This window comes from Aquarana catesbeiana, linkage group LG01 (genome assembly GCF_042186555.1).
Source record: "Aquarana catesbeiana isolate 2022-GZ linkage group LG01, ASM4218655v1, whole genome shotgun sequence".
In the NCBI taxonomy this organism is placed as follows: domain Eukaryota; kingdom Metazoa; phylum Chordata; class Amphibia; order Anura; family Ranidae; genus Aquarana; species Aquarana catesbeiana.
The window spans coordinates 136,784,470-136,811,492 of record NC_133324.1 but is presented as its reverse complement, the minus strand read 5'-3'; the positions used below and the strand labels follow the sequence as shown (position 1 = coordinate 136,811,492).

At 44.4% G+C, this 27,023-nt stretch overlaps 1 protein-coding gene across 1 annotated transcript in view; it reads left to right on the top strand.

The window, feature by feature from the left end:
• LOC141134725 (beta-hexosaminidase subunit beta-like) overlaps positions 1-26,438 on the top strand; it is a 95,368-nt gene extending 68,930 nt beyond the window's left edge. The window contains exons 11-14 of the mRNA XM_073624166.1: positions 12,786-12,960; positions 20,456-20,546; positions 21,955-22,059; positions 26,195-26,438. Of these exons, the coding sequence (XP_073480267.1) occupies positions 12,786-12,960; positions 20,456-20,546; positions 21,955-22,059; positions 26,195-26,255 (432 nt within the window). The 3' untranslated portion in view covers positions 26,256-26,438. The remainder of the gene's footprint in view (positions 1-12,785; positions 12,961-20,455; positions 20,547-21,954; positions 22,060-26,194) is intronic.
• The last annotated feature ends 585 nt before the right edge of the window (positions 26,439-27,023 follow it).

Genomic DNA, 27,023 nt, shown 5'->3' with positions numbered 1-27,023 from the left:
TGGTACCCGAGCCTCGTGTCCGAAGAAATGAGGTTTTACCTGTAACGCTTCCTCTTTTGAGAGCTGGACCCCGCATTCCAGAAAATGTTTTTTCTAGCCTTATTTCTGGCCGGGTGCTTTACAGGCCCAGAACTGTGGATCCCCCTATCCGTAGGGGGCCCCAGTCTCTGAAGGTTTTTCCAAAACGGAGCCCACCGTGAGAGGTGAAGATTGGGTCTGTATAACAGAACCCTGCGGCTGGATAAGGTAAGGGAGATTCCACAGAATTTTTTTTAATTCTAGTAGGTTTCTCCTTTAAGGTAAATGCATGCTATTCCTATTGTCGCCACCGGGGGCTGCCAAGAGCACATACCTTCTCATGCTGATGTCTGTCTCAGTGTTTCCAGCCGAGCTCCAGGTAGGATGGGATGGGGGGGGCTCTCCTCCGGGTGATCCCCCCAAGAAGGGGGGGCCTCAGGTCGTCTGTGAGGCGGTAGTATACCGCACTGTCACCGCCGCCGTTGCCACGTGCAGGCACCATCACTGCCGGCCTCTCTCCTTCCTCCCCCACCCCCAGCCTTTCCTCCACGTTTATCCAGGAGGGTCGGCTCGCGCGGGAAGCACACTTTTTTTTTAAGGGGGGGGGGGGGGTAGAGTGGGTGGGGCGGAGCGCCAGCGCGGTCCAGCATGCTCAGGCGCCCACATTGCCGGCTGCAAGGCTATTAGAGGCACACTTTACAGGTGCACACAGCCTTTGGAGGGACACAGAGCTGACGGTCGCATGTAAGGTGGGACGCAGACGTTATCCTAGGCAGCATTTACTAAGGAAACACTAGACTGGGCATTTGGTAGCAGGGCTTTTGCCAGACTACATCGCTCAGCAGGCAGTGTTCATTTTGTGATACCTCCACTTTGTTTCTTTGCACTATGGGTAGAAGAGGTTCAAATACCCCAAGAACCAGAGGCTCTAGGGGATATCCTTCATGTCTAAGGACCCCCTTTCTGCAGCATCCCCCCCCCCCCCTGAGGGGCCAGGGACGGCTAGCCAAGGAGAGCCGTTGGGGTCAGGGGCTACACCTGCTTCTGGCACTTCAGCCCCTGTATACTGTAATAAGGAGTTTTTTTCCTCAACCATTAATGGTTTTGAGGAAAGATTAATGGCCGTAGTTGCTTCTTCACTCAGTGGAAGAAAACACACGAGGGGCGCTGGGATAGAGGAGAAGAATCCCTTTCAGAGGATCGGGATGGGACGGATGATTCCTTCTCTGAGGAATCAAGTGGAGAAGGGCCCTCTTCGCTTCTCAGGATGAGAAAGGCTTAGTACAGATCCTTGCTGGATTGGTCCGCTCCACATTTAAAGTACCCGTATCTGAATCAGTTAAAGAACCCTCTACTTCTTTGGGGTCACTGAAGCTTCCTCAAACACATGCTTTTCCTGTTTTACTTGAAAAAGCTCATTTATTCTGAGTGGGATCACCCAGATAAATGTTTTTTCCGCCTAAAAAAGTTTTCAACACTTTATCCTATGGAAGAAATGTTTATAAATATGTGGGGGATACCGGCCGTTGATGCCGCCATTTCCTCTGTAAATAAAAGTCTGACTTGTCCTGTAGACAATGCTCAGATGCTCAGGGATCCTGTGGATAAAAAGATGGAATCCCTATTGAAGGATATTTTCTCCTTAGCAGGTTCAGTAGTTCAACCTGCAGTGGCAGCGATCGGAGTCTGTCAATACTTAAGAGACCATGTTAAGCAGGTCATCAAGGTTCTACCTGAACAGCAGGCTCAGGGGTTGGCTAACCTTCCAGCGGCCTTATGTTTTGCTGTTGATGCCATTAGAGATTTTATCATGCAAACCCCTCGTTTTTCACTTGGATTGGTGCATATGCGTAGAATCTTATGGTTCAAAGATTGGTCAGCTGAAGCACCATGTAAGAAACTTCTGGCTGCATTTCCATTTCATGGTGCAAGGTTGTTTGGGGAAGACTTGGAGGATTATATCCAAAGGTTCTCTAGTGGGAGAGCACTCTCTTACCTGTTAAGAAGAGGAGTAAGCGTCCCTCTTTCAAACTGACTCTTTCCGCAGTGCCAGGGGCATCAGCCTCTAGGCAGTCGCGACGGCCTTCTCCGTCTGGGTCAAGAAACAAGAGTCAACCCCAGGGACAAAGAAGTTCTGGGGGAAGAAGCCTGCTAGACAGGACTCTAAGGCCTCTTTATGAAGGGGTGCCCCCGCTCGCTCGAGTGGGGAGAAGACTGCTTCAGTTCTCAAAAGCTCTGGCAGGAGGATCTCAGGACAGATGGGTAATCTCCACGGTAACCTTAGGTTATAAACGGGAGTTCCAAGAATTTCCCTCTCCTCGTTTCCTCAGATCAAATGTCCCCAGAGATCCAGAGAAAATGCAGTCACTCCTTCTAGCGTTAGAGCGGCTTTTGTCGCAAGAGGTCATTATGGTGGTTCCCACGAAGGATCAAGGATTGGGCTTCTATTCCAACCTTTTATGGTCCAAAAGCCAGATGGGGATGTCAGACCCATTCTGGATCTAAGGGATCTGAATCTATCCCTAAGGATTCGGTCCTTTCGCAGGGAATCAATTCGGACAGTAGTCTCCATCCTGCAGGGAGGAGAATTTCTGGCATCGATAGACATCAGAGATGCATATCTGCAGGTGCCCATTTTTCCTGTTCATCAAAAGTTCTTACGCTTCGCGATAGGAGGGCGCCATTTCCAGTTTGTGGCTCTGCCTTTCGGACTAACCACTGCACCTCGAGTGTTTACAAAAATCTTGGCTCCTCCTCTGGCCAGATTAAAGTGGTGTTTCGGCCGAAATTATACTTTTTAAATAAAAATACCCCTATAATACACAAGCTTAATGTATTCTAGTAAAGTTAGTCTGTAAACTAAGGTCTGTTTTGTTAGTTTATAGCAGTAGTTTGTTATTTTATAAACTTACAGCAGGCCGTGGCCATCTTAAGTCTGGGCATCTGAAGCCAGACTGTGTTTCTTCCTGGATCTCATCCTTGCAGATCTCGCACATGCTCAGTGCAGCACAAGCAGTGTAATAGGTTTCAGGTCAGGTTTCCATAGCAAGGGCAGTGTCAGAGGAAGTTACCGCCCCTTCCCAGAAGGCATTGCAAATAGGAAATGATGCGATGGGCCGCAGCCAGGGAGGAGGAAGTGAAAAATGAATACAGCAGATATACAGTAAGTGCTGAGAAAAAAAATGTAAAAATATCCAATTCGTTTACAGTGCACAGTTTAGTGAGGGATGCTGAAGAGTTGTAAAAGTGGGTGGAACTCCACTTTAAGGGCTCAGGGTATAACTGTCATAGCATACCTAGACGACCTACTCTTGATAGACCGGTCGATAGCCTGTTTGAACGGAAACTTGAGGACCACAGTCAAGTATCTGGAACACCTAGGTTGGATCCTCAACCTAGAAAGATCTTTCCTAAAAACCAGTAAGAAGACTGGAGTATTTGGGTCTGATCATAGATACAAGCCAGGAAGAAGGTATTTTTACCTCAGGCAAAGATCACTGCCTTAAGGGAGCTGATTCTGGTAGTCAGGACCAAGAAGGGTCCTTCTGTCCGCCTTTGTATGAGGTTGCTGGGAAAGAGGGTAGCTTCGTTCGAAGCAGTTCCCTATGCTCAGTTTCATTCAGGACTGTTGCAACACAGTATCCTGTCGGCCTGGAACAGGAGGGTTCAGGCATTAGATTTTCCGATGCACCTGTCTCAGGCAGTGCATCAGAGCCTCAATTGGTGGCTAATACCCGAAAGCTTGCAGAAGGGAAAATCCTTTCTACCGGTCACCTGGACAGTGGTAACAACGGATGCCAGTCTTTCAAGTTGGGGAGCAGTTCTGGAACAGTCTGCGGTCCAAAGCTGAGAGGACTCTACCCAACATTCTGGAGATCCGTGCGGCATATCTAGCGCAAAAGGCCTGGACTCTCAGGCTACAGGGTTGCCCAGTCAGGATCCAGTCTGACAATGCCACAGCAGTGGCTTATATCAATCATCAGGGAGGCACCAGGAGCCGAGCTGCTCAAGGAGAGGTGAACCAGATCTTAGTCTGGGCAGAGAAGCAGGTGCCATGCATATTGGCAATCTTCATTCCAGGGATAGAGAACTGGCAGGCGGACTATTAAAGTCGCCAGCAGTTACTCCCAGGGGAATGGTCTCTGCATTCCGACGTCTTTTGGGCCATATGCCAAAGATGGGGGGTTCCAGATGTAGACCTCTTTGCATCCGGATTCAACAAAAAGATACACAGATTTGTGGCAAGGACAAAGGATCCTCTTGCATGCGGGACAGATGCGTTGGTGATTCCGTGGCATCGGTTCTCACTGATTTCACTGATGCATTCCCGCCTATTCTGCTACTACCACGACTCCTTCGCAGGATCAGGCAGGAAAGGAAGTCGGTACTCCAGGTAGCCCACGCTTGGCCCAGGAGGACCTGGTATGCAGAAATAGTAAGAGACCTGTTATCTCAAGGTCCAGTGTTCCATCCTGCCTTACAAACGCTAAATTTGACGGTTTTACTATTGAAACCCACATTCTGAAGAATCGTGGGCTTTCAGGTCCTGTGATATCTACCTTAATCAATGCAAAGAAACCAGCTTCCAAAGTAATTTATCATAGAGTTTGGAAAGCTTATGTATCCTGGTGTGAACCCAGGGGTTGGCATCCCAGAAGATATGTCATAGGTAGAATTCTTGATTTTCTACAGCTGGGATTAGAGATGAAGCTGGCCATGAGTACCATCAAGGGCCAGGTCTCGGCCTTATCAGTATTATTTCAACGGCCACTTGCTTCGCATTCTTTGGTCCGAAACTTTATGCAGGGGGTGACGCGTCTTAATCCTCCGGTTAAGGCGCCCCTAAACCCCAGGGACTTGAACTTGGTTCTGTCTGTTTTACAGAAACAGCCTTTTGAACCAATACGTCAAATTCCTTTGGTCTTGTTGACAAGAAAGTTAATTTTTCTGGCAGCCATCTCTTCTGCTAGAAGAGTATCAGAATTAGCAGCTCTTTCCTGTAAAGAGCCTGCCTCATCCTAGTTTTTTACCGAAGGTGGTTTCAGATTTTCATCTAAACCAAGACAATGTTCTGCCTTCCTTTTTTCCAGATCCCTGTTCTTCGGAAGAAAGGTCACTACATTCTTTGGATGTAGTAAGAGCAGTCAAAGCTTATCTGGAAGCAACTGCTGAAGTGCGCAAAACGGATGTTTTGTTTGTGCTGCCAGAAGGTCCCAATAGAGGACAGGCAGCGTCAAGATCTACCATTTCTAAAATGGATTCGACAGATGATTATTCAAGCTTACGGTTGGAAACAGAAAATTCCTCCGTTTCAGATCAAGGCACATTCCACAAGGGCTATTGGTGCTTCTTGGGCGGTGCATCACCGGGCCTCTATGGCTCAAATCTGCAAGGCCACAACCTGGTCTTCAGTTCACCTCCCCTCAGGTAGCATTGCTCTGGGACATCCCATCAGTAATTACTGGGGCTCTGTGTCCCGTGATGTATGAAAAAGAAAATAGGATTTTTTATAACAGCTTACCTGTAAAATCCTTTTTTTTTTTTTTTTTTTTTATGTACATCACGGGACACAGAGGTCCCGCCCCTCTTCTAATACACTTATATTGCTTGGCTACAAAACTGAGGTATCCCTGCAAGGGGAGAGATTATATAGGGGATTGAACTTCCTGTTTAGGGTGTGACCAGTGTCCAATCACCTAGTGATACCTATATAACCCATCAGTAATTACTGAGGCTCTGTGTCCGTGATGTACATCAAAAGAAAAGGATTTTACAGGTAAGCTGTTATAAAAAATCATAGAATACCCATTTTTGGCTAAAATATAAAAGATGAGGTTGCATCAAGTAAATAGATACCTAACATTCAGTGTCCTAAAATTGCGTGCGTCCCCTATATTGCCATAAACTATGGTGGCCAAAAATCACCATAGGTGACCCTTTAAAAGCTGTTACAGCTCATCAATTTAGAGTTAACTAGGAGCTCTTGTGTGCTAGAATTATTGTTCTCACTCTGACGCTTGTAGCGATATGCCACATGTGGTGTGCGACCGCGGTTTACACGTTTTTTGTTTTTTTTGTTTGTTTTTTTTTATTTATTTATTTTTTTTTTTACGTGATTGCTTTTATGTAATTGCATTGGGCAGGTGACAGGTACTCTTTTTATGGAGACATTAGGGGTCTAATAGGCCCCAATCTCTCCCCTGCCCTTCACACCATCCAACCAAGCACAGATCAGCTTGGTTAGATGTGTCTCCTGGCTGTACTGGCCAGGAAAGGGCTTCATCATATGGAGCTGCCGCATCACTTTCACTTTGAAGCTGGTCGCCAGCTGAGCAAAACACACAAAAGGTGATGTGTCATTAGCTGGGGTTTAATGGTGGAACTACACTCCATCTGGGCACCACCAACCAAAAATTCTATTTTATTTAGTCTTTACCAAGTAACTATAGACCTGTTAGTTTAACTTCTATAGTCGGGAAGATACTGGAGCGTTTAATAAAAGACCACATAGACGAGTTCTTGCTGGAAAAAAACATTTTAAGCAACAGACAGCATGGATTCATGAAAGACAGAAGTTGTCAGACAAACCTGATTTCTTTTTATGAAGAGGTAAGTAAAACCTTGGACAGAGGGGTGGCTGTGGACGTGGTTTACTTGGATTTTGCAAAAGCGTTCGATACAGTTCCGCACACACGGCTCATGTGTAAGCTAAAGTCTACAGGGTTGGAAATATCAGTTTGTAAATGGATAGAAAACTGGCTAAAAGACAGAATTCAGAGAGTAGTGGTTAATGATTCTTACTCTGAATGGTCTAAGGTTATCAGTGGTGTACCCCAAGGTTCAGTGCTGGGACCCTTACTCTTTAATATCTTTATAAATGATATTGGGTCTGGGATCAAAAGTAACATTTCTGTCTTTGCAGATGACACCAAGCTATGCAGTGGAATAACGTCCTTACAGGATGTCTCCAATTTACAAGCCGACCTCAATGCACTGTCTAATTGGGCGACTATGTGGCAGATGAGGTTTAATGTTGAGAAATGTAAAGTTATGCACTTGGGGGCTAAGAATATGCATGCATCATACATTCTAGGGGGAGTACAACTGGGGGAATCCGTAGTGGAGAAGGATCTGGGGGTTTTGGTAGATCATAAGCTCAATAATAGCATGCAATGCCAAGCTGCGGTTTCCAAAGCGAGCAAAGTTCTTTCTTGTATTAAGAGAGGTATGGACTCCAGAGAGAGAGATATCATATCATTTTGCCCCTGTTCAAATCATTAGTAAGACCTCATCTGGAATATGCCGTTCAGTTTTGGGCACCAGTTCTCAAAAAGGATATCGGGGAACTGGAGAAAGTGCAGAGAAGGGCAACCAAACTGATAAGAGGCATGGGGGAGCTCAGCTATGAGGAAAGATTAGAGGAACTGAATTTGTTCACTCTTGAGAAGAGGAGAATAAGGGGGGATATGATCAACATGTTTAAATATATAAGGGGTCCATATAGTGAACTTGGTGTTGAGTTATTCACTTTACGGTCAACACAGAGGACAAGGGGGCACTCTTTACGACTGGAGGAAAAGAGATTTCATCTCCAAATACGGAAAGGTTTCTTCACAGTAAGAGCTGTGAAAATGTGGAATAGACTCCCTCCAGAGGTGGTTCTGGCCAGCTCAGTAGATTGCTTTAAGAAAGGCCTGGATACTTTCCTAAATGTACATAATATAACTGGGTACTGACATTTATAGGTAAAGTTGATCCAGGGATAATCCGATTGCCTCTCTGGGATCAGGAAGGAATTTTTTCCCCTGCTGTAGCAAATTGGAGCATGCTCTGCTGGGGTTTTTTGCCTTCCTCTGGATCAACTGTGGGTATAGTATTGGGTATATTGTTTTTTTTGTTTTTTTTTTGTTTTTTTTTTTGTTTTTTTTTATGGTTGGACTGGATGGACTTGTGTCTTTTTTCAACCTGACTAACTATGTAACTATGTAACTATTTCATTTTTAATATTCAAGCAAACTCATACATCCATTCATCAATGTCTCTATGCTTTATTTTGTTGAAAAATCACTTTAAAAAATGCCCCCTAGCTGGGGCAATTTCTGGCTGTGGCTATCTTGATTAAGGGCAGATGATTCATGTAGCATTTACTTCCTGGAATCCACCTTCCCTTAGCTCAGGCATGCATGCAGGCGAGGGTGTGCTTAGCTGTGGGAGACTGCGCTTGGCCATACTGAAGACTTCTGGGATGTATGACATAATTTGCCTAGGCCTGAAAACCAGGAAGTAACTGAAGAAATATAAAAAAAAAAGTCTAAAACGAGCAGATATGATATGATATACTTTCCCACTATTTACTAATGCTAGCAATAGAAGGAATGAAAATAGTCAATGTTACATAGTTACATAGTAGGTGAGGTTGAAAAAAGACACAAGTCCATCAAGTCCAACCTATGTGTGTGATTATGTGTCAGTATTACATTACATATCCCTGTATGTTGCGGTCATTCAGTGATTATCTAATAGTTTCTTGAAGCTATCAATGCTCCCCGCTGAGACCACCGCCTGTGGAAGGGAATTCCACATCCTTGCCGCTCTTACAGTAAAGAACCCTCTACGTAGTTTAAGGTTAAACCTCTTTTCTTCTAATTGTAATGAGTGGCCACGAGTCTTATTAAACTCTCTTCTGCGAAAAAGTTTTATCCCTATTGTGGGGTCACCAGTACAGTATTTGTAAATTGAAATCATATCCCCTCTCAAGCGTCTCTTCTCCAGAGAGAATAAGTTCAGTGCTCGCAACCTTTCCTCGTAACTAAGATCCTCCAAACCCTTTATTAGCTTTGTTGCCCTTCTTTGTACTCGCTCCATTTCCAGTACGTTCCTCCTGAGGACTGGTGCCCAGAAATGGACAGCATACTCCAGGTGCGGCCGGACCAGAGTCTTGTAGAGCGGGAGAATTATCGTTTTATCTCTGGAGTTGATCCCCCTTTTAATGCATGCCAATATTCTGTTTGCTTTATTAGCAGCAGCTTGGCATTGCATGCCATTGCTGAGCCTATCATCTACTAGGACCCCCAGGTCCTTTTTCCATCCTAGATTCCCCCAGAGGTTCTCCCCCCCAGTGTATAGATTGCATTCATATTTTTGCCACCCAAATGCATTATTTTACATTTTTTTACATTGAACCTCATTTGCCATGTAGTCGCCCACCCCATTAATTTGTTCAGGTCTTTTTGCAAGATTTCCACATCCTGCGGAGAAGTTATTGCCCTGCTTAGCTTAGTATCATCTGCAAATACAGAGATTGAACTGTTTATCCCATCCTCCAGGTCGTTTATGAACAAATTAAATAGGATTGGTCCCAGCACAGAACCCTGGGGAACCCCACTACCCACCCCTGACCATTCTGAGTACTCCCCATTTATCACCACCCTCTGAACACGCCCTTGTAGCCAGTTTTCAATCCATGTACTCACCCTATGGTCCATGCCAGCAGACCTTATTTTGTACAGTAAACGTTTATGGGGAACTGTGTCAAATGCTTTTGCAAAATCCAGATACACCACGTCTACGGGCCCTCCTTTATCTAGATGGCAACTCACCTCCTCATAGAAGGTTAATAGATTGGTTTGGCAAGAACGATTCTTCATGAATCCATGCTGATTACTGCTAATGATATCATTCTTATTACTAAAATCTTGTATATAGTCCCTTATCATCCCCTCCAAGAGTTTACATATTATTGATGTTAGGCTAACTGGTCTGTAATTCCCAGGGATGTTTTTTGGGCCCTTTTTAAATATTGGTGCTACATTGGCTTTTCTCCAATCAGCTGGTACCATTCCAGTCAATAGACTGTCTTTAAAAATTAGGAACAACGGTCTGGCAATCACCTGACTGAGTTCCTTAAGTACCCTCGGGTGCAAGCCATCTGGTCCCGGTGATTTATTAATGTTAAGTTTCTCAAGTCTAATTTTAATTCCGTCCTCTGTTAACCATGTAGGTGCTTCCTGTGTTGTGTCATGAGGAAAAACAGTGCAGTTTTGGTTACTGAAGCCCCCCAATTCACTCGTGAAGACTGAGGAGAAGAATAAATTCAATACCTTTGCCATCTCCCCATCCTTTGTAACCAGATGTCCTTCCTCATTCTTTATGGGGCCAATATGGTCTGTCCTCCCTTTTTTACTGTTTACATACTTAAAGAATTTCTTGGGATTTTTTTTGCTCTCCTCCGCTATGTCTTTCATGTTCTATCTTAGCCGTCCTAATTGCACCCTTACATTTCTTATTGCATTCTTTATAAATTCTGAATGCTGAGGATGATCCCTCAACCTTGTATTTTTTGAAGGCCTTCTCCTTTGCTTTTATATGCATTTTTACATTGGAGTTAAGCCATCCAGGATGTTTGTTCACTCTTTTTTAAATTTATTACCCAATGGGATACATTGGCTAATGCCCTTATTTAATATGCTCTTAAAGCAAACCCATCTCTCCTCTGTATTCTTTGTTCCTAATATTTTATCCCAATTTATGCCTTTTAGCAAGGTTTGTAGTTTAGGGAAGTTGGCTCTTTTGAAATTCAGTGTCTTTGTGTTCCCTTCATGTTTCCTATTTGTGTGATTTATACTGAAACTAATTGACCTGTGATCGCTGTTACCTAAATTGCCCCGTATTTCCACATCTGTGATCAGGTCTGTATTGTTGGTAATCAGTAGATCTAGTAATGTTTTATTTCTAGTTGGTGCGTCTACCATCTGACCCATAAAATTGTCCTGCAAGACATTAAGGAACTGGCGAGCCTTAAATGAATGCGCGGTTCCCTCCGCCCAGTCTATGTCTGGATAATTAAAATCCCCCATTATGATAACACTTCCCATCCTTGCTGCTAATCCAATTTGTGATAGGAGATCCGTCTCCACTTCCTCCCTCAGGTTAGGGGGCCTATAGCATACTCCCAGTATTATTTTCCCCTTTGTTTCATCCCTTTGGAGCTAGACCCATAAAGATTCCACCTCCTCCCTAGCCCCCTCAGTGATGTAATCTCTCACATTCACTTGTTCATTATTCTTGATATATAGGCATACCCCTCCCCCTTTTTTACCCTCTCTATCCTTGCGGTATAGGGTATACCCTTGAATGTTTGCCAGCCAATCATGAGAGCTGTTGAACCAGGTCTCTGAAATTCCCACAAAATCCAAATCCTCCTTGTACAACAGTATCTCTAGTTCACCCATCTTGTACGCCATGCTCTTGGCATTAGTGAACATGCCACATAGTTTAGACCGGACGTATATTGTCCTCGTATTGGGTGTTTCAAGATTGCAACTAGGACTTGCTACTATACTCACCTTGTGTTTTTGAGCTTTGGTTAACCTACCACTAATGCCCCCAATACTACCCTCTGGAATATCTTCCGCGCTGGCTATCACTGTCTCTGGACCCTCCCCCCCATCGCCTAGTTTAAAAACCCCTCTAACTTTTTGGCCATCTTCATTCCCAGCAGATCTGCACCCTCCTCATTTAGGTGCAGTCCGTCCCTTCTATAGTACCGGTTACCGACTGAGAAGTCGGCCCAGTCCTCCAGGAACCCAAACCCCTCCTTACTACACCAGCTCTTCAGCCACTTGTTTACTTCCCTAATCTCCCTCTGCCTTTCTGGTGTGGCTCGATGTACCGGTAGTATTCCTGAGAACACTACCTTGGAGGTCCTTTTCCTCCAATTTAGCACCTAAATCCCTAAAATCATTCTTTAGGACACTCCATCTGCCTCTGACTTTGTCATTGGTGCCAACGTGCACCATGACAGCCGGGTCTTCCCCAGCCCCTCCCAGTAATCTGTCCACAAGATCCGTGATGTGCCGAACCCGAGCGCCCGGTAGACAACATACTGTTCGGCGCTTCAGGTCTTGGTTACAGATTGCCCTCTCTGTCCTTCTAAGAATTGAGTCCCCTACCACCAGAATCTGTCTTTCCTTTCCCTTTGCTGCCCCCCACTCTCACTGGAGGAGTTCTTCCCCTGGCAGCTAGGAGAGTCCCTCATCTCCAGCAGTGCTGGTCCCTGACTGGTTTCACCAATGTCACTCAATGGAGCATACTTATTGGGATGCTCCAGTCCTGGATCGGCCTCTCTGGCACTTCCCCCTCTACCCCTCCTAACTGTCACCCATCTACTCTTTGCTAGTGCCTGCACCTCTTTGTCTCCACCGGCCTCTGTGCTGGCCCCTGCCGGCACCTGCTGTGTACGTTCCTGGCTCACCTTTAGTATGGAGGGACTTCTCAGTGCTGACAGTTGCTTCCCCAGATTCAGAACCTGGGCTTCTAGGGAAACAATGTGCTTACATTTTGCACAGCAGTATTAGCCCTCGATCGGATGATCAAGGAACGCATATATGCGGCAAGATGTACAAAGAGTCACCTCTCCACACCCGCCGGGCATCGTACCTATTAAATTTAGTGAGGATTTGGGGATTTTACCCTGTCCAAATTACCTAACAGCTAGCTTCCTGGCACTAATACTCAAGACAATACACAGGTACACGACAATACACAGGTACACAACAAGACAATACACAGGTACTCACAGACCTACGTGCACTCGCAATACACAAGTACACAGTACACACTACACAAGTACTAACGATCCACACACACTACTCAGACAACACTCAGATACTCACACTACACAGGTACTATGACCCCTGTTATAACCTCCTGTTCATTGAGAGGGTACAATTCCACTTTAAAAACACTCATCTATTGCATCCTTACAGATTGATCCAGACACGATCGTGGAAGTGTACAAGAATGATAAATATTTCGAAGAATTGTACAAAGTGACGGCTGCAGGGTTTTCTGCCATCCTCTCATCTCCCTGGTACCTAGATTACATTCGTATTGGCGAGGACTGGCGGAACTACTACCAAGTTGAACCACTAAACTTTCATGGTTAGTTGTGTTTTTACTATTCACATGTGAGAATAGCTGTGTGCTTGCCTTTACCTGTTTCTTTCTTTACTTTAAAGCCCAATGACTCTTCAGTTTTAAATTGGCTAAATAAATTCCAGATGCAGCAAAGCAAAAGGTGTTTAATGTTTTAGTTTGATTTCTTTCTAAAGCACTCAGCCTAAGTAGAAAAAGCCTGTCTCTTTCCAGCATGCTGCAGAGTGAGACTCTGGGTTGCTTTCTGAGGAATGATGTCTCACACCGCCTACTGAGTCAGACCTTTCAGCTCCAGAATCAGCAAAACTTATTGAGGAGCTTTTTCTCTGACTCAGCAAGAGGCCTCTGCGATAAGAGCTTTTTCTCTGACTCAGCAAGAGGCCTCTGCAATAAGACCACTGCTTTCCCACAGAGAGGAAAGGTCATACTTTGCAACTGCTGGCCGGGGACGGGCTTTTTAACTCGCGCTGTGGTGGTGTTTTTTTTTATTTTATTTTCGTCCTTTCAATTTTTGGATAAATAAGGACAAGGAAGGGGGTGACTGGGCACCAAGGGTAAGGAAAGGGGAAGGTATTGCTGGAAAGGAAGGATGGACGGTAAAAAGTTTTTGTTGTGTAAAACCATCCAAAAACACACAAGGATATACAGTTATTCAATAAATGGTAGAATGGGCAAGGAGGATAACATGATTCAGAGCATCTATAAATCATTAAAATACAACTTGTGTATACCATGATATAAAAGTACCTGAGTATATTGCTGTATGGCTAGATTGACTTAAAGCAGAACTCCATGAAAAAAGTTTTTCCATGTCCGTGTTGCTGATCTCCTACCTTCACCAACTATGCCACCCATCTTCTTCTGAGCTCTGTAGTTCCTCTGCAATAGCCTGCTGACCTTGCTGAAAAACCATTACTGCCCTGTGATATCCTGTTTGTAAGACCGCTGGCTGCTATTCCCCCTGTATCCTCAGCCAGCGGTCTTGTCGATTGCCACTAGTAGTTCTCTCAAACTAGCAGGGACTTCTACTTCTGTCCCTGCTTGCTGTAGTGGGAGCGGAGGGGTCTCGCATCCCCGGTCTCTACCACCAATGGAGGTGGTGTCGTTCTCCTCTGCTCCCTGCCAGCACCGCACCTACTACAAATTTCACAAATGTAATCACTGTTTAATGTTTTGTGGGGGGGGTCCAGCATGTTGGGCATATATTGTAAGGTTCTTCTGCATCCACCCACTTCTAATGATTGGCATACATGCAATGGTTGTGTTTTTGGTTTTTTTTTTTTTTTTTTTGTTTTGTTTTTTTCGTTCGGCCCATGGGCTGAATATAAAAAAATAAAAAAAAAAAAAGAACCTAACAGATTCCTCCATTCACATTGATTTATGTGGATGCAGAAATCTCTGGCAAAAAAAAAAAAATATCCCAAAGCATAGGTTGATTTGCCCACTGACCACCCCAGGCCCCCATCCTTCAGCATATACGTTCTTTTCCTCTTACAGTGGTGCAATCACGGACGTATGTATTCTGAAAGCAAACACTGCGGCTGTCAGAATAAAGAGATCAGTGCTGCAGCTGAATGGCGTTCCTGCAAAGCAAACCATGGTTAACAATAAAACAGTAAGAACAGAACATGCAGGCTGGGTTCACACTATTGCCGCATGCAACTCTCAGAAGGGGTCCAGTGCGTCCTGGTTCAGTTTCAGGTTCGATTGCAGCCCAAATTTTTGGCTGAAACGGACCAAAAGTCGCACAGGGCTCCTGTGCAAATTCGCACCAGATCCACAGTGGAGATAAGTGAACCCGCTCCATAGAGAGCCAGTAAAAATCTCCTATTGCGAATTGGATGCAGAGAACCCCGCATCCAATTCGCAATGGTGTGAACCCAGCCTAACTCAATAAAAGTGTGTGTGTTTTTTTTTTTTTTTTTTTTTGGTAACTTGTAAACTTTCCAGGCTAAGGTCTCTCTAAATGCGATAGCCAGTTTTCTGACTAACATCTTCAGAGACCATGTGTGAATATGTGCCTTAGATTGTGCCGTGCTGTACCCTATACTACTACTCCACTACTACTCCAGAGAAGCATGGGGGAGGGGAAAAACAGCTGACTCAACAGCTATAGCCTTGGGAGTTAATCATTTTCCTGCCTAAACTTGTCCCGTTACGAGAGGGGGAGGGGGGGCGCTGAACTGATGCTTTGCCCCGGGTGAAAGAATGTTTAGCTTTGCCACTGGACAGAAGCAATCCTTGAGGCAGAGACCGGGTTGGCAAGGATCCACTTCTCAGTGCGGAGGATCATGTCTTTATCTAACCCGTCCGCTGCCGTATACTGCACAGCTAGCCAGGGAGAAGAGAATGTGAGCCCTGCGGGGAGACCAGAGAAGGGGGGGGGGGGTGGGCAGAGGAGCAGGTAAAACAGGAGCATGTAGGGGAGGAGAGGAGCATGTGGGGGACCAGAGGCATAAGGGGGGGGACCAGAGGAGCATGTGGGGGACCAGAGGCGTACAGGAGGTACCATGTGGGGGACCAGAGGAGCGGGGGGGGGACAGAGGAGCATGTGGGGGATCAGAGGCGTACAGGGGGGGACCAGAGGAGCATGAAGGGCACCAAAGAATAAGGGGGGCCAGAGGAGCATGTGGGGGACCAAAGGCGTGCATGGGGGTACAGAGGAGCATGGGGGGGGCGGGGAATAGAGGAGGAGGGGTACCAGAACTGATGCTTTGCCCCAGGTGAAAGACTGTCTAGCTTCGCCATTGGACAGAACCTGTCCTTAAGGCAGAGACCAGGTTGGCAAGGATCCACTTCTGGGATCATGTCTTTTATCTAGCCTGTCCCCTGCTGCATACTGCACAGAGCTAGACAGGGAGAGAATGTGAGTCCTGCGGGGGGTCCAGAGAAGGGGGGAGGGGGCCAGAGGTGTGGGTGAAACGGAAGCATGTAAGGGAGTAGAGGAGCATGTGGGGGACCAGAGGTGTACAGGGGGGGGGGGGGGAGTTTCTCACTTTCGTGCCTAATCTTGTCCCATTATGGGAGGGGGGGAGGGGGGGGGCGCGCCGAACTGATGCTTTGCCCTGGGTGAGAGAATGTCTAGCTTCGCCACTGGACAAAAGCAGTTCTTGAGGCAGAGACCAGGTTGGCAAGGACAGGAGGGACAAAAAAAAGAGGGTGTCTCTTCTTCTTTTTTTCTTCATTTTCATGACTTTTTTGGGTTAGGGTACCAGGAATGCCATCCAGAAAATGCCTCTCATGCAGCCGGCTAATTGCATCTGGATTGGGAGTTTGGGCCACAGCACCTTCTGAGTACAAAAGGGCTGCGATGATCTCTTCCTGGAATTTTAGGAAGGATCCATGTCTTCCTAGCGCTTTGTATAGTATAAAAGCTTTGAACATGTCCAACTGAATAAATACAGACACTTTCTTGTACCAGCATCTGGCTTTACGGGAAATTAAGTGCGGCTTCATCATCTGATCGTTCAAGTCTACCCCTCCGATGTTAAGGTCGTGGACACAGAGGGGCTTCTCCACACCAGACGCCATTGTGATTTGGACTGTCGTGTCTGCGTGAATGGAAGACAGGATTTAAACATCCCATTTTGTCCTTTCACTTCACTGCGAGAAATTCATAATTTCTCCCCCTTTCTAAGTCGGGTATTTTACAAGCCGTTGGGGGAAGCCCGGCAATTTGGTCGTATGGTGCCAGTTCCAAAAGGTGCCTAAAGTGGCACGCTTCTTTATAAATGGTACCCATTATGGACCAAGGGAGATACCAAGTCCCAAACAATCTTGCCATTGCTCCCCATGTAGTCTGGGCATTCGGGGGGGATCCATGTGACTCTCTTTTCCCTCGTAAGTCCAGCTATCACATGTATAGCCTGTTGCCCTCTCACAGAGCTTATACATTTTGACCCCATATCTTTCACACTTGCTAGGGAGAAATTGCATGCAAGGCGGCCGGAAAAAAGTGATTTGCGAGGAGCCGATCATATCCAGGGTCACCCCGAGGACGACAGTTCATTGTTTGTGAAAGGCATAAAACGCCAGGCCATGGCAGCAGAGAACACGGGCATATGATGAATTGGCTCAGTGGACCAATATGACCGCGATTCATTGTTTTTAGTAATGCCCATGTTGAAGGTTAAGCCCAAAAAAATTTTAAAATGGAAACCGTGATACGTTTCAAGTCAAATGATTTGGCAAGGAACGAATATGGGTTTCCGCCGATAAATTGCTTGGCATATAAATTGCTTTGGTCTACAATCGATTAATACAGATTTTCCGTGAAAAATGGCTCAAACAAAATAAAAAAAAATTAAAATTTTCTGTTTCCATCTGAATTCTGACAGTGAATGGGGGAAGTACGGGTGCTGCAGAACCTGTGGGCTGTCAATCAGGGTATGAAAGCACATCTGGAAAGACACTAGGGGGCTCTACAGGCCTGCGTTTTAAATCCTTGGTGGCTGCGGGATGCTACTTTTGCTAGCCACTGTACCAGCTAGGACTGCACTTATAGGACCCTCCACATCACCAAGTGTTACTGCAGTGCTGGTATGTACAGTATAAGAGCAGGATGTACTAGGCCACTGGTGCTTGCCAGTTCACCAAAAGGTAGTGTGACACTATTACTGGCACTCTGCTGCAAACTGGAATCATCATGCGATTGTAGCACCTCAACAATGTGGGTATGGGGTCGGGTATGTCTGACCTTAGCAGGCACCTCTTGTCTCATTGTCGGAGCTATCTGTCAGGGTCCCGCTGCTCTCTGCAGGGTTTGTATTCTGATCCTGACAGTGAGGACTCCCCAGTGCTCTCATCTGCCATGCTCCGTATCCTGTAGGCCTCTTCACTAGTGTATCTTTCATTGGACATTTTGGCCAATAAATTTATCTAGTGGGACTCGCAGGTAAAAGAACCTGACTGTCAGGTGCTGACTGCTTGAACTGATACAAAAAAATGTACCTGCTAGTGCCAGCAGAAATCAGGTCTGATCTTGCTAAGGCTGCAGTTTTGTGTACTGTGTATCGGATGTTACCGTGATCTATGAACACTGCACTGGTTGGGAGCGGAGGGGCTAAACGCAAGTGCTGGCAGGTGTCGGGGCTGATCCTGCTAACGCTGCATTTTTGGGGACACTATTGTAAATCTGATCAAAGATCTTGATCCGTTCAGACACTATACTAGTAATGGAGGTTTATAGTGTGTCTGTGATGGTGCTACTGGCAATCAAAGGGTTAACATTAGTAAATGTGGTGGACAAGATGACGCTATCTGGGATTGATGCTATGTGGCGTCACCCGTGACACATACAGTGATCATTTTTTAAAAAATCTGTACACTGTACCTGTGACAGGGCAGTTAAAGGGTTAACTGGGGGGGGGCAATAATGGGGTTAAATGTGCCTAACCATGTCTTTTTTTTTTTTTTGTGTCAGTGTAGTGCTTTTACTCACAGTAGATGTTATCTCTTTAGAATTGAAAAGGGCTCCACGAGAGGAGGTGTCATTTCCTGTGCCTGTGTTTTATAAACACAGGCACATGCTGGTTTGTGATTCGCCAGAACTGATCAGCAGGTCTAGGACAAAAATCATGGACCGGGGGGGGGGGGGGGGGGCTTGCATTCCCCCTGTTCAGGAACACTAAGGGAGTGCGCATCACGTGTATATATACAGGTGATCCGGCGCACAGCTGCTGCCCTGTAGCAGTAAAACTGCTATAGGGCGGACGGCAACTGGTTAACCACTTTTTCTACCCCCCTTCATGACCAGGCCAGTTTTTTTGCAATACGGCACTGTGTTTTAGTCTAGTTTAGCTACCATTTGCATGGTGTGCGACACTGTACCAAAATAAAGCTGTTATCCTTTTTTTTCCCTCAAATAGAGCTTTCTTTTGGTGGTATTTGATCACCTCTGCGGTTTTTATTTTTTGCTCTATAAACAAAAAAAGGCTGACAAGTTTGCAAAAATAATATTTTTTATTTTCTGCTATAAAACATACCCAATAAAATGTAAAAAAAAAACCAAACTTCATCAATTTAGGCCAATATGTATTCTGATACATATTTTTGGTAAAAATCCCAATAAGTGTATATTCATTGGTTTCCACAAAAGTTAGTGTCTACAAACTATGGGATATTCTTTTATTTGTTTTGGGTTTTTTTTGTTTTTTACTAGTAATGGCGGCAATTGGCGACTTTTATAGTGGGACTGCGATATTGCGTCAGACAAATCTGACGCCTGACACTTTTTGGGGACCAGTGACACTAATTCAGTGATCGGTGCTAAAAAGATGCACTGTCACTGTACTAATGACACTGGCTGGGAAGGAGTTAACATCAGGGGTGATCAAAGGGTTAACTGTGTGCCTAGGTTGTGCTTACTCACTGTGGGGGAGGTGCTTTAACTAGGGGAAGAAGGCATTGATCCATGTTCCTGCTTTGCAGAAACACAGAATCAATGCCTTCCCTTCTGACAGAACGTCAATCTGCCTTGTTTCCATAGGCAGCTTGTTATTATGCCTGTGTCCCCTGTAATTGGCGGCTGCCGGCGGACATCAAGTCAGGGGTATTCCCTGCTGGGCTCCCGTTGTGTACAATCACAGTGGGAGCATGTTGCCGGTGGCAGACACATGCGCCCCAGACCTGGAAGTGTACTAGGTACGTGATCTGATGCAGAGTGGTCGCCCTGCCGCAGTATATCTGTGGTGGGTGGTCGTTAAGTGGTAGCATCTTGCACATAGTTAAAGTATAAAGGCAAAACTTTTTTAGTTTTTGGATAGAGTACAGAGGGATTAGAATGCTTGTCAGTTTATATTGCTGTCTGTGCCCTTATTAAGGAGATACACTCTCTCTATTTGTCCTGTTTACCATTATCATTGAAAGTGAAAGAAAATCCCAAATTTTGGGTTGTCCTCAGAAAAGTAATAGAGGGGAAATCTTCCAATAGGGACAATAGCCCTGTGACCTGGGGGTCCCAAAACAATTCCTTTAATTTGCAGGGATTTCATCCCGCTTCCTGTTTGGCTTTGGGACAGGAAGTGAAGGGAAATCTCTGCAATGGAGCGCAGATGGCAAAAAAAAAAAAAAAAAAAAAAAACCTGACCGGGATTATAACCCTCTCTTGCTCTATCCAAAATGAAAAAAGGTCTTGCCTATGGTTCTACTTTAATTTAACTTCCCACATGGTAAAACTGTCTATTTTAGCATTCAAGATAGTGTCTATGCTGGCTGGGTAGTGTCTTGCATTTTAAAAAAAGGTGCTGACTGGCGCATGCTTCAGCATATTTCAAATTTTGACATGCAGCCACTGCATCCACCTTCGTACATAGTCTACACAAATGTCTCCTGCATGCAGTAGGTGTGCCAGCAGGCCCATGTTGAGAAAGCAAAATAAAGGTGTTTTTTTTTAACGTTTTCTGCCTTTTTTGTTTTTTCTTCCAAAATGTGATTGTTGGCAACAGTGAAAATCTGTTCTATTGCAGTTGACATTAGACATACTTGTGCTTTGTTCTTGCAGGGACTGAACAGCAGAAGAAGCTTGTGATTGGTGGTGAAGCTTGTTTATGGGGTGAATTTGTGGACGCTACAAACCTCACACCACGACTGTGGTAAGTTTGCTGGTTACATTGTTGTTTAGAATTCATAAATCTACACATATTTTGCAATGTTTAAAGGGTTTATTCACCTTTTCACAGAGTATGAAAAGGTGAACAGACTCACAACACCCCCCACCCCTGCAATCCCCACTGCATGTTCCTTATGTGATCCCCATCTTCTGCCACCCTCTCCAATGGCTAGAACAGCCCAGCACTTTAAAACATCACTCAACAGCACCGAAGATAGCATAATGCTTATTGGCTAGCACTGGCCACATGACCGCACTGAGCAATGAAAATCCTAATCTGCTTTGGTGGGGGAAAAAAAATAATTTTTTTGTCTAAGAAGCTAAATGTATGCACTCAGCTGAAAGATTTAGAAACCTAAATCCTCCATACTCCTGGCTTGCTGTTATCAGACAGGAAGTACAAGCTTTCATTTAGTCTGAAAGAAAGACTTAGACTTGAAAACCTAACATTAAGTCACCGGGACCAGATGGCTTGCACCCGAGGGTCCTTTAAGGAGCTCAATCAAGTAATTGCCAGACCGTTGTTCCTAATTTTTACTAATAGTCTACTGACTGGAATGGTACCAGCTGATTGGAGAAAAGCCAATGTAGCGCCAAGATACATCCCTGGGAATTACAGACCAGTTAGCCTAACATCAATAGTATGCAAGCTCTTGGAGGGGATGATAAGGGACTATATACAAGATTTTAGTAATGACAACGGTATCATTAGCAGTAATTGGCATGGATTGATGAAGAATCATTCTTGCTAAATCAATCTATTAACCTTCTATGAGGAGGTGAGTTGCCAGCTAGATAAAGGAAGGCCCGTAGACGTGGTGTATCTGGATTTTGCAAAAGCATTTGATACAGTTCCCCATAAACGTTCACTGTACAAAGTAAGGTCCATTGGCATGGACGATAGGGTGAGTACATGGATTGAAAACTGGCTACAAGGGAGAGTTCAGAGGGTGGTAATAAATGGGGAGTACTCGAAATGGTCTGGGTGGAAAGTGGGGTCCCCCAGGGTTCTGTGCTGGGACCAATCCTATTTAATTTATTCTCAAACGACCTGGAGGATGGGATAAACAGCTCAATTTCAGTATTTGCGCACGATACTAAGCTAAGCAGGGCAATAACTTCTCCGCAGGATGTGGAAACCTTGCAAGAAGATCTGCACAAATTAATGGGGTGGGCGACTACATGGCAAATGAGGTTTAATGTAGAAACGTTTTAAAATAATGCATTTGGGTGGCTAAAACATGAATTTTGAGATGATGTGGTGCCGGATTTTTTTCTCTTTTGATTTTATGTTTAAATAGTGTAGTTAGGAATGTACCATTCTGCTATGTTACCCTGTTTGTCATGCTACAGTATATAAACAGAATTAAATCTCCTCTCTTCTCACACAGGCCTAGAGCAAGTGCGGTTGCAGAAAGACTTTGGAGCAGTGCAAAAGTGACCTCCTTGCCGGATGCTTATAACAGGCTGGTTGTACACAGGTGTCGTATGGTCGGGTAAGTCCTCCAAGAAAACGTATCAAGGGAAATTATGCTTTCCTGATTTTAATGCTCTAAATAATTTGTTAAACCATCTACTATGTTGTGACTCCACACATTCACACCATAGAACAAGGCTGACCATTGCACTGACTGATCCAACTTTTTTTTGTCGTGGGATCTAGAGAGAGTTACAGGTCAGACCACCCCTAATGATATTTTATATTTTAGGGAGATAATATTGGCCTGAATTACAAACTGCTTGTTTTATTTGTCATATTTACCTTGATCTGATTTATCCACATAACTGATTTATGGTTTGAACACTTTTATACTTGGTGATTGTAAAGTCTCCTTTTTTTTTTTTTTTCTATTAAAATATTAAACCTGTTCTACTTACCTGCTCTGTGCAGTGGTTTTGCACAGAGCAGCCCAGATCCTCTTCTTCTCGGGTCCCACCTGTCGAGTGCCCCCACAGCAAAGCAGCTTGCTATGGGGGCACCTGAGCTGAGCTGCAGCTCCGTCTGTCCATTCAGACATGGAGCTGCAGTTCAGCCCCACCACCTCTCTCTCATGATTGGCTGAGTTTGACAGCAGCGGGAGCCAATGCTGTCTCAGCCAATTAGGAGGGAGCTCCCTGGATGGCCAATTCACATTACATCGCTGGATAGAAATGGGTCGCAGGTAAGTACTGGGGGGGGGGGGGGGGCTGCTGCACACAGAAGGATTTTTATCTTAATGCATAGAATGCATTAAGATAAAAAAAAAAAAAATTCTGACTTTACAATCACTTTGAATCAGGGGTCTCAAACTGGCGGCCCTCCAGCTGTTGTGAACCTACAAGTCCCATGAGCCATTGCAAGGCTGAAAGTTACAAGCATGACTCCCACAGGCAGAGGCATGATGGGACTTGTAGCTTTGCAACAGCTGGAGGGCCGCCAGTTTGAGACCCCTGGTTTAAGTGCTTGAAAAACTATAGTACCATAATAAATGGGGCTCACTAGGAAGCTCTGTGTTTCTTGCATCTCAGAGTTGCTGCTACATGTACTATGTAGGAATGCACATTTGTAAGGCCCATTCACACTAAAGCAATCTGTTGCAGTGTATTAATGTATACACATTACCACATGTTATGACAGGCATTAACGTGCATTGCGTTAAGGCAGTCTGTGTATTATCTATGGGCTGCCAATGCTACACCAGAGCAGATGAAATGCACATATTTCACTCTGCTCACCACACACTTTAACATATATGTATTTTAGCACACATTGGCACAACACACAAGTGTGAATGAGCCCTCGGAGAACACACATTTTGAAGATACAGCTGCTTGAAAACATTTTGATCTGCAGCGAAGCACTCTTAAAGCATATATCATACTAGAAGTCGTCTAACTTGGGAAAATCCCTCGGATTTGTAATTTCAGGCGTTTGCCTGTGAAATTTGTTACCTTTTTTTTTGCCCAAGATGCTAACGCACTGTGATATGCAGATGTCAGCCAGCCCATGTGGTTTAGAGCCTGGCTCTACATCTTCCTCAATTTTGGGCTCATCACTATGATTGGCAGCCTTACCTGCCTCCAAATTATGCTTACTTTAAAATTCCAAGCTTTGTGACCTCTCACATCGGGATTTCCCCTCACTCCAGGAATCATCTCAGAGCAGGGCAGAGCTGATGCATTATTAGTCTTGCCTATCTCAGCAGAAATAAGGTCATTGCAATAATCTATTAAGTGCCGATAACCTGGAATTGTAGAATTCTATTGTAGCGCTGGTAGATTTTTCAATCTACCGCTTATAGTTAAATTTAGTGGGTTACCTGTTTATACATAGTCAGATTTAGCCTCTGTTCCAGTTTGGCTGTGTTGCGTGTAGTTTCACACTGTGCCTGTGGGTGTCGTTGTCGGTGTTGGAAAGGCAACACGTTGAAGTGTATAAGTGCTCCTCTGTCCCAGAGATAACTCGGTGGACGTGGTCGTCCGAGTTGCATTCTGGGAGAGGGTATTTATGGGACAGATGCCATGTTTTAGGGTCTTTCGTTCTACCTGCTGGCCCTCCTGGCCGACAGGTATGTGCTAGGAGTACTACCTCGTGGTCCTCTGACCGGGAGGACCACGTTGCTGCAGTGTGTGGGTGGGCCCAGAAGCCTGTCTGGGGCCTACCACAGCGGCGAAGGAATGGTCCTGTGCTGTCTGTCCTACAGGAAGAAGCTGGACAACTGAGGAGATCCCAGGGGAGGACCCGTCATGGAAGGATCATGCAGAGTGCTGGTCTGGAGAGGGGCCTGGTGACTCAGTTGGAGGACGTATCCTAAAGTTAACCTACCGCATAGTACTGCCGGGTCGGCTTAAAGGTTCTAGTGCTGTGTTTACTATCCATCGTAAACCATTACATCCTGTGGCAGAGGATCGTACGGGTTTCTATTCCATTCAAGTCTGTGGCAGAGACTTTTGTTTGTGCTGCGTACTGGCTGCTAGGTTAGTGAGAGAAACCTATCCGGGCGGGCAAAGATTCAACTCTAAAAGGAGAATACATTCATCTACAAGATTCCAATTCCTAATACTACACCAAGAAAAGGTATTTGAACTTCCCTGCAACTCTTCTACCTCTTTCCTGCTACTTCAGTTATTCTTTATTAAAACCTTAAAAAAGATACTCAAGTGTCCAGTGCCTACATTGTCTGGTATTAAGCTCAACGGGACCCTAGACCCGGTTCTGGTGAAATTGAGGTAACGAAGGTGACGGTAACAGCCGCTTTAAACCAGCAGCTCCACCGTGAGTTATTGCTACACTATTATAAATATTCTGTTGTCACATGGGGGCTGGATCAGGTGCTCCCTTATATGATCCTCTCCCCATACAGAAAAGTGTAAACCTGCCTTACACAGAACAGAAATATGGATGGCATTCAGACTTGCAGGGATGCATATGAAAAGGTACTAGGATTTGCTATTGATAACACAACATGCACGGGCTGAACTTTCTCTTTCAGCCTGTTTGATCTGCTCTGCAAATTAAGTCCTTTCTGAGAAGCAAAGTACAACTGTCCAGGAGTGCAGATTCAGAATCTTACATATTCCTGTTGGTTTTCTTTTAAGATTTGGGTTGCAGATGGGACTATTTAGCACATTTTGTGCTCAGGTCATGGGGCATGCATGTCTCTCCTGTAAACTGTTGGGCATACAGTAAAACCTTGGATTGCGAGCATAATTTGTTCCGGAAACATGCTTGTAATCCAAAGCACTTGTATATCAAAGCAAATTTCCCCATAAGAAATAATGTAAACTCAGATGATTCGTTCCACGACCATTTATTCATAAATCCTTCAGTTTATAGTCTATATAAAAAGATTATAGCAATGTGATAGGTTGTGTAACCATAAAATATCCACCCACAAATGGCAGCCTCCACAAGGGGGTTAGAAGCAAAATCCAGCTGGAGCTACAAAATATAAAAGAGAAGAGAGGTGCCTCTAAGTGTAGCAATATGGTTGCGTTTAATGAAGATACAACATTTAGCAACTCTTATGGTTGATGATTAAAAGAGGCACATCTAAGTATGCAGGGATCCGGGGTAAAGCTGTCCACATAGACCGTCCTCCACAACGCAGCTCTCACCGCTGTCAGGCTGCAATCGTGACCGTGAAGACTACCCTGCAGTAGAGCGATTTGGAAGCGAGGCGCACAGCGTGGAAGGGATGACGATGGTGTGGAGGACGGTCTATGTGGACAGCTTTACCCCAGATGCCTGCATACTTAGATGTGCCTGTTTTAATCATCAACCATATGAGTTGCTAAATGTTGTACCTTCATTAAATGTAACCATATTGCTACACTTAGAGGCGCCTCTCTTCTCTTTTATACTCAGTTGTGACATGACGCTACTTGTATATCAAGACATCGCTTGTATGTCAAGTCAAAATTTATTTAAAAATCTTATTTGTCTTCTAAAAAGGTTTTTACCAAGGTTTTGCTGTATTCAATATGGAAAACAATGGTAATAATGTCCTGTACATGGCAACCAAGCAGAAATAGATTTTCTGGCATCTGAAATACTGTATTAGCGCAGACACTGTTCATTTATAGGTAATAAAAAATTAATATGAACATTACCAGCCTCTATACAGATTGTGATTTTTCTTCTTTTTCCAGGCGTGGAATATCAGCAGAGCCGCTCTATATTGGGTTCTGTGAAAATGAAATTAACTACTAGACAATTTTACCAGCGTGATCATGGCTGAAGGATCAGGACAGCTGGGCCAGAATGCACTACACGGGTCAAAGTGATGATGTTTTTTTTTTTTATCCTTTAACGATTGAACTGTAATTTTAAGACATTGTTTTTATTAAGATGAATGTTATGATTACATTTTATTGAAATAAAATCTTTACAATAGCCTGTGTGGGTTTTTTTTTTTTTATTTTAACTTTTTTTTTTTTTTTTTTAAGCTACAAATAGTTATGTACTGTTATTTGCTGTGATATTGGGCTCCATTTACTAAAGCAGATTGCATATGGTATTTAGGTGTCCAGACACTTGCAAACTTCTAAGTTTTATGTGCCTTTAATAAATCCACCCCATTACATATAGTAAAATATAAATATTTTCTCCTGTCATTTTTTTTCTAGATTTTTTTTTTATTATTATTATTATTAATATATATATATATAAATAAATATATATATATATATATATATATTATATATTATATATATATATATTTTTGTGATCATACAACATATCCATAATTTGCTGCAAAAAAACACCCATACATACATATCACAATGGTCCATACATATCACAATGGTCCAATCCCTTGCTAGAACATTTGTCATATGTAGCGCCGGGGAAACTTTCAAATTTCTCAGTTATTTTTAGAGATATCTTCCCACTGACATCATTAATCTTTTTAGCTATCTGTAAGGGGGTAATTCTTCCCAGTGACCATCACACTAATGTATGAGTTGTAGTTGATATAGA